General features: G+C 41.2%; 1 protein-coding gene across 1 annotated transcript in view; it reads left to right on the top strand.

Moving 5' to 3' along the window:
* The window catches only part of SORCS3 (sortilin related VPS10 domain containing receptor 3), a gene marked incomplete at its 5' end in the record, with an annotated part of 521132 nt that extends 519463 nt beyond the window's left edge, over positions 1-1669 (top strand). Inside the window, 2 exons of the mRNA XM_079794297.1 lie at positions 687-847; positions 1580-1669. Of these exons, the coding sequence (XP_079650423.1) occupies positions 687-847; positions 1580-1644 (226 nt within the window). The 3' untranslated portion in view covers positions 1645-1669. The remainder of the gene's footprint in view (positions 1-686; positions 848-1579) is intronic.
* Between the last annotated feature and the right edge of the window lie 5561 nt (positions 1670-7230).

Here is a 7230-nt window from a genome sequence, read left to right on the forward strand (position 1 = left end):
TTTTCACTGAAATCTGCCAGCTCCTCTAACCTCAAGCCTGCCTGCCTTGTAAACCCACTACTTCTGTGTCTTTTGAAGGAAGTTATTTAGCTTCTTTTCATCTTTTCTTTAATCCTCTTTACAATCCTAAAAGGAAGCTATTGTTATTCCTATTGAACAGATGAGGAAACTGGGAAGTACGTAAGGTACTTAGCTTATGAATAGTGTTCTTAATAGAATAGCAATGGCTATATGTCCTTTATTTTGTAGCTTTTCATAAAGGAGACCAATGTGAATTGATTAAACTGATGCAACCTTAGGAAAACATGTCTTTTTATTCTGATACAACCTTATGAGTCCCAAAGTCCAGCTCCTTTAAATACATAATAATGGATAAATGTTTTAAGGCTTTTAATGCAATAGCGGATGGACGGCATTGCCCTTCTGTTTACACCTGCTTGGTTTTTACTGCAGAAGAAGGTGCATTCCTCAGGGAGTTCTGTGGCTTACACGTCCCCTGGGCATCTGGGTCTCTGGCCTAATGTCTCTTGGCCTCATGACCCCAGTGTCTAGGTGAGCAGCCCCTTTCCCTGACATGGGCCTGTCTTATTAAATAGCTTCTTCCCCCTGCTTATCACCAAGGGGTTCCAAATATCTACTTTCACATGCCCTGTGATCATAATGTTATTTTGCTCCTGTCCATGTAGGAAAATCCCCTGGATTAACATCTATGCTCAAGTTCAACATGACAAGGAGCAGGAGATGATTGGGTCAGTGAGCCAAAGTGAAAACGCCCCCAAAATCACTCTCAGTGACTTCACCGAGCCTGAGGAACTGCTGGACAAAGAGCTGGACACCCGGGTCATAGGTATGTGTGCTGTGTCCTGTCCTCTAAACACTAGGTCAGCCAACCCACTTGGCCTGCTCTTCAGATAGTACTAGAACTGGCTACAATGACATAAACACATTTGAAATTTTTCCCACCACCTCTGGCCCATATGAAATTGGCAGAATTTTAAAAGTAGATCAAGAGTAAGGAAGAGATGAGATCAACTATCCATCACTGTTGGACTTTTTCTTCTATAGAGCAAAAGCATTAAATGTCCTAATTAATCATCACACATGTAGGCTCTTGCATCAGATGGTCCTGGGCCCATTTTCTCGCTCAGCCAATCCTCTTGGTCTACCATTCTATTTGCTCTATGACTTCCCTGTGCTTCATGTTCCTCATCTGTGACATGGGAATAATAGTACCTACCTTCTGAGATTGTTGTGATAATGGAATGATATTACATTATTAGCACAATGCCTGCCACATAGTAAGTGTTCAGTACATGTTGACTATCACTATAGTTATTAGTAGAGTATAAGATGGCAAGGTATTGCTTCTACCGTGTGTGTTGGTGTGGGAGATGGCAAACATTAAATGTGGAAGACATAAGCCAGAGAGCTGATAGGATAGAATATCTAGGTGCCCTATGAAATAATACATATTAAGCACCTATTCAAGGTGGCTTGGTATTGAGCAGGAAATAAAACAAAGACTCCTGCCCTGATGAAATTTACATCCTTCTCTCTCTCTGTCTTCTCTTCCCTGCAGGAGGCATTGCCACCATTGCAAACAGCGAAAGCACAAAGGAGATTCCCAACTGCACTAGTGTTTAACAGCAACAAGCCACGTGGTCAACCATCTTTCTGACTTTTTATTTTTTATTATTACTATTATTATGGGAAAAATTAAAATGTCTTTTTTACCCTTTGTTTACCAAGGGCCCCTTCATAAATACCAGGCAGATGCTTAGCTTTGGGAGGCAAAGATATTCTTATCTGATTGAAATGAGATAAAAAAGAATAAATGGCTATATTTGTGCTATGGGCAAAGTACGTATCTTCCCATGGCCTTCTTGCTTTATTCTGCAAGGACTCTCTTTTCCCTTGTGGGTCTCTCTATCTTGTTATTGTTAAAGTTGGGTTGGCTTTTCATTAATCTCCCATCCCCCCAAATCACCAACAAACCCCCCACCAGCACACTTCCCTAAAAGGTAAACCATTTCCCAGTTAGATGTGCAGGAGGTTAGTTGGTGGGGTGTGGACATAACTGCAAGAAGCGTGCACACTTTTGTGAAAGAGGCCCTGCCTCGTGCATGTCAATAGTGAGGCTACCGATGGCTTATTGTATATAATTACAATGTAAATAGCTTTTTATTTCCTGAGAAATAATTTAATGTTTAGTAAAAAAGAAAACAGAAAAAAGAAAGACGCGTGTGTTGGCTTATGCACTCACCCTCAGAGCTGACCAACCCCCAGGCCTAGTTGATGTGTTGGGTTCTGGATGCTCTCCAGTTGTCTGTCACAATTAACTCTTGCATCTCTGTGTCCATGCCATAGCCGGTTTCTACTTATGTACATAAGGGGGGTGGGGGGCTTCTTTGGGACAATTGGTAAAGGAAGGACTATATAGTAACATCGTAGAACATGGAGTCTTATTGTTCCATCAGTGACATGGAAGAAGTTGCAAGATGAAGCCCACTAGAGACTTCAGACTGAGATCCAGATGGGCGTACAAGGGTTCCCTCCAAAAGGACAACATTGAGGATATCAGCCTGAGAACATGCTCTTCTCTAAGGAAGCCAGGCAATGGATGTGAACATGACAATGATACTGCTTTCTGGTTGGATTCCAAAGAAATGTATAATGTTTATGGGGAATTATGGGGCTGTTCTTTAGCTAAAGATAGTCCTCTGGGCAGTAGGTGAAGCCCAGTGAGTGCCTCTTGGCATGGGAGGAGTTAGAGAGGTTGGGAGGGAGGTGGTATTTGTGGAATCATGAGTCCATGCAAATCCGGTGGGTCAAATAGGGGTCTAGTCTTTAATGATATTAGTCAAAGATGATTTTAGCAAAGCTGTGCTATTTGCTTGTCAGATATACACACCTTCCTTAAAGTCAAATGTCTGCCTTCAGTTCCCTTAAGGTAGTTCTTGCCTCTGGAGTGAGTGGCTTCCAAGGCCAGCGTTCTCTTTTCCAGCAGCCCAGCCCTTTCACACATGTATACATGTCAGTTGTTTTCAGTAGGGTCACTTTAAGCCATGCTGTAAGCATTTTTATTTTATTTTATGTTTTCTTTTCAGGCTCAGCCTGTGCACACTGTTTTAGAAAATGATATACTGTATATATATATGGGAGGAAAGGCTGAATTTTTACCTGTTGATATTTGTAGGATGTTGTTCACATTTCTCTCTATGAGACCCTGAGAGAAAGCGATTCACAGAAATCTGACTGACTGCAGCTTACATCAGGATTAGGTGTATTTCTCAAGATCGTGCTTTTTTGTTTCAAGGGTTAAATGGGGCAGACAATTGCAATACTTGTACTACACACTGGAATACAAATGCATGAGTCATATCTATATATACAGTATATGTACATATACTGTTCTTGGTTTTATTGTTCCATTTGAATATTTCTACTGTATAAAAAAAAAGACAGTGGTTTTGAAATTGTTGAAAAATAAATGTATTTTTGTACATCAAAGCTACATATCTGTCTGAGATTTCTTTGGGCAGTTTTCTTTATCTATTGTATCAGCCAAACTATTGCTGCAATAATTCTACATGGTAAAAAAGAAATCTAGTAGCTTATAAGAACAGATATTTATGCTCTGCTCTCAAGTCTTAAGGTTGGCTGTGGTTTGGCTGAGCTCAGTCGCGACTGACCGAGCTCTCCTGAGCTGGCTTGGATGCAGGCTTCAGTCACTTCAGGTCTGCTCAATGAGTTGTCATCATTCTGAGACCAGCAGCTCCCCGGGGTATGTTTTATTTCATGGTGAATTACAGAATTCCAAGTGAGACCAGCAGAATGCTCTATGTTCTAACATCTTGGCTCAAAATGGTCACTCTATTTACCTGTCACCTACTTTCCACTGACTAAAGAAAACTACATGGCCATGGCCACAATCAATGGTCCAGGGAAATAGACTCTGCCTACCGTGGTGTAAGCCACTCCTAAGTTACATGACAAATGGTGTGGATTTATAATTCCAGTTGACAGAGGGCATGGAAAATTGATAATAATAGTTTAATCTACTGATTCACTTTTTATGACCTCTCATTTTCTATGAGCTCTTATTAGATGAACTATTTGAATCAGTATACAAGGTTCCCATCCCAATGTTTGTGGCCAGGATTTCTGAGCAGATGTCTGGGTATCTATATGGACTTTGAGTCTGACCCCAGGTCCCAGTGAGTGGTAAAGGTGTAGTGCCAACTCATGTCTTGAAGATTTCAGCAGAGAAAATAAAAACAGGAGAGGAAATCAATAAGACATATCTTCTTCCCCCCTGATCCTGCTTTTGTATGCTGGTTTCTGTTTATTTGTTTTGTTTTGTGTGTTTTTTATTTTATTTTTTTTATTTAGGAGCATGTTGTTTGATGCATCACAACAGTAATGAATCTCTTGCCCAGCGCTGAGTAGGAATTTGGGAGGGTAAGTGAGTGACTCGTCTCCACATTAAGTAATAAAGAAACGTGAGCTAAGTATCTAGAATAAGAGCTATAAGTTGGATGTTTTAGGATTTATAGTGTTGAAAATATGTGATAAATTTCCATGGATCAAAGATAACCAAGAAACCAGAATGATTTGTTCAATCATTTGCTTCCATATTTTAGATACTCACTAGCTATTCAGGAATCATATGTTCTGAACTCAAATTGAAGATGTAGGATTGAACAAAGGTAGGCTCTTTTTTATTTTGCAATGGATTTAAAGTTATTCTTAGTATAACTTTTCTTTAGTTTACTTTTTAACAACTATGCTTCCTCAAATATTGAGAAGTTACTTTATAATACTTTTGAAAGAAGTAACAGTGGGTTTTTTACAGTCTCACTAGTGGTTCACACTTAAAGTGCCTGCAAATCTTGAAGGGATTTTTTAATGGTCTTGAGCTTCCCAAATAAAGTAAAATGTCTAATATTCTTGTCCCAAGTCAAAGGTACATTCTCTAAATGTATTGTTTTTTGCTTTCCAATGGTATCTGAGTTCTTACCATGTTAAATTTATGTCAGATTGATAAAATTGCTCTACCAGGTTAAAAGGGACAAAAAAAGACATAAAGTAGTAAAACAATAGGAGATCATTGGTTCATTCGGCTGAGTCATGCTAAGAATATAGCCTCCGTATCCACCAGCAGCACAGTTATCTCAGATTTCTCAGTACTAGACGGGCAAAGGCTGATGGCAGAGGGTGTGCTTGACTTGCACTTGCTTCTATGTTGGGTTTCTCATGAGCAGTGAGGACATGCTTTGCTTCAGAATTGTCTTCTCTAAGGCAATCCTAGAACTTAGGAGTAAGCCCTCAGAAGCATTCCGCGGCAGGAGCCCAGCTATCAGCACCATAGGCAGGTTCTCCGAGGATTCTCATGTGCACTGATGTTTGAGAAGAACTGCTCTATCTGCCACAAAATAGTTCAGGAAGCGTTACTGGGGAAAGTCACCTGCCCTGGCTTCTGTTACCATGATACACAGCATCTTAATTTACAGAAGTGAGAACCGCTTCCAAATTTATTCATTTCCTTCTGGGCAACAGCTGCAACTCTGAGAGAGTGACTTAATTGAGTTATCGGAAACAAAAACACACTGCGAATAAGGTGGTGATGGATTGGGCCTAGGAAAGAATATTAAGCCAGGAATTAGGAGATCTTGACTTTCAGCAAGTCATCTGGACCACAATTTCCTGGTTTGTAAAAGGAATACACTTTATGGCCTGCCTCACTGGCTAGCTTTGCTTTTCAGAGATTACTGAGAGATGACTAGGATGAGCAGTACATACGAGAACCCTCTCCTTCTATAGAGGAATATACTGAGACTCAGAGAGGAAAGTGACTTCCCGGAAGTTGCACAGAAAATTAATGCAGAGCTGAAGCTGGAATCCAAGTCTTCTTTCTGCCACACAGCTCCCTAACAAGTGCAAAGCTGATTAAACTGCAGATAATTGAGCATCAGTAGGGAGCCCAATGGCTATGCCAATATGGCTCCCGTTTATAATGTCCAGAAAGGTTGACATTCTAACTTGCCAAGTGTGCTTATTATTCGGTGGCTTACAGCCCTCTATATGCTGCTGCCCTGTGGACACACTTGTTTAGCAGCCCATGGCTTGAATTGAAGTGAGTCTACTCAATAGACAGCCACCAGGCCCCAGTTTCACATGCTGTCATGAGTGGTTGGCCTTATTCAGAAGGAAGAAGGCCAGAGAGCAAACATAGGCAACGGGGAAGCCTCATCCTGACACACACACCGGATCCCGCCAAATTCTCTTGTCTGCTCCAATGGTCCTGCCAAAGGAGACCAGATGTAGTCCAAGGACTGCCTTTCAAAGCACCATGGCATCATGATGTCCCTGAAACTTACAGTAGTTACCATGCACAGTCACTGAGTGCCCTTTAGAATAGGAGAGCCTGGCCAGAGTTCAATTCAATCAGAGTCAGAGAATCTCAATAAAACTTGGATCCATTACTTTTAATTAGATGAGGCCCAGAGGGGTACAATACCATAATCAGGGCCCAGTTTCCCTAGCTGTAAATTGACAATAAGGGCATCTATCTCACAGGGTTGGATCTCAGATGAAATGAGATAATTTGAGTAAAAACACACAGTGACTAGGGCTTGACTAATACTGAATAGAATCTGAGGGGTTCTAGTTTTGACATGGTGGATCCTTTTCCTCTGCCCGCCCCTCATGCTCCCCACCCACAGCCTCAAGTTGTAAAAATGATCGGAACCATCTCCCACCTAGGGCTGTATTCCCAGGGAAAGAATTCAGAATTACCTGGGGTGACATACCATCTCCCCCAGCTCCCCTTCAGACGGAAGATAATTTTGCTTAAAACTCACTATTAACACATTGATTCCAAAATGTACTGCTGCTTTTAGTGTGTGTGTGTGTGTGTGTGTAGTATTTTTAATACAACTGATTTAATTTTCCTTGAACCATTTGGAAGGGATAAGGAATGGATGCTTCTAATCAGGGCTGCCAAAAATGCCTCATAAAATTAGACTGGAGGCTCTCAGGTTCTGAAACAGGTTCACTTTTGCCAAATGCGGTGCAGCCTGGAGGTAGCCATGCTACAGGGACAAAAACGCCTTGGCCTTGTTTCTTGGTGGGTTTGGGCTCCAGTATTTAGAACTTGTTTCTTGGTGGGTTTGGGCTCCAGTATTTAGAACTTGTTTCTTGGTGACTCTTCCTTCTCATACAATGCTC

This window comes from Cnephaeus nilssonii (assembly GCF_951640355.1).
Source record: "Cnephaeus nilssonii genome assembly, chromosome: 16".
Classification (NCBI taxonomy): domain Eukaryota; kingdom Metazoa; phylum Chordata; class Mammalia; order Chiroptera; family Vespertilionidae; genus Cnephaeus; species Cnephaeus nilssonii.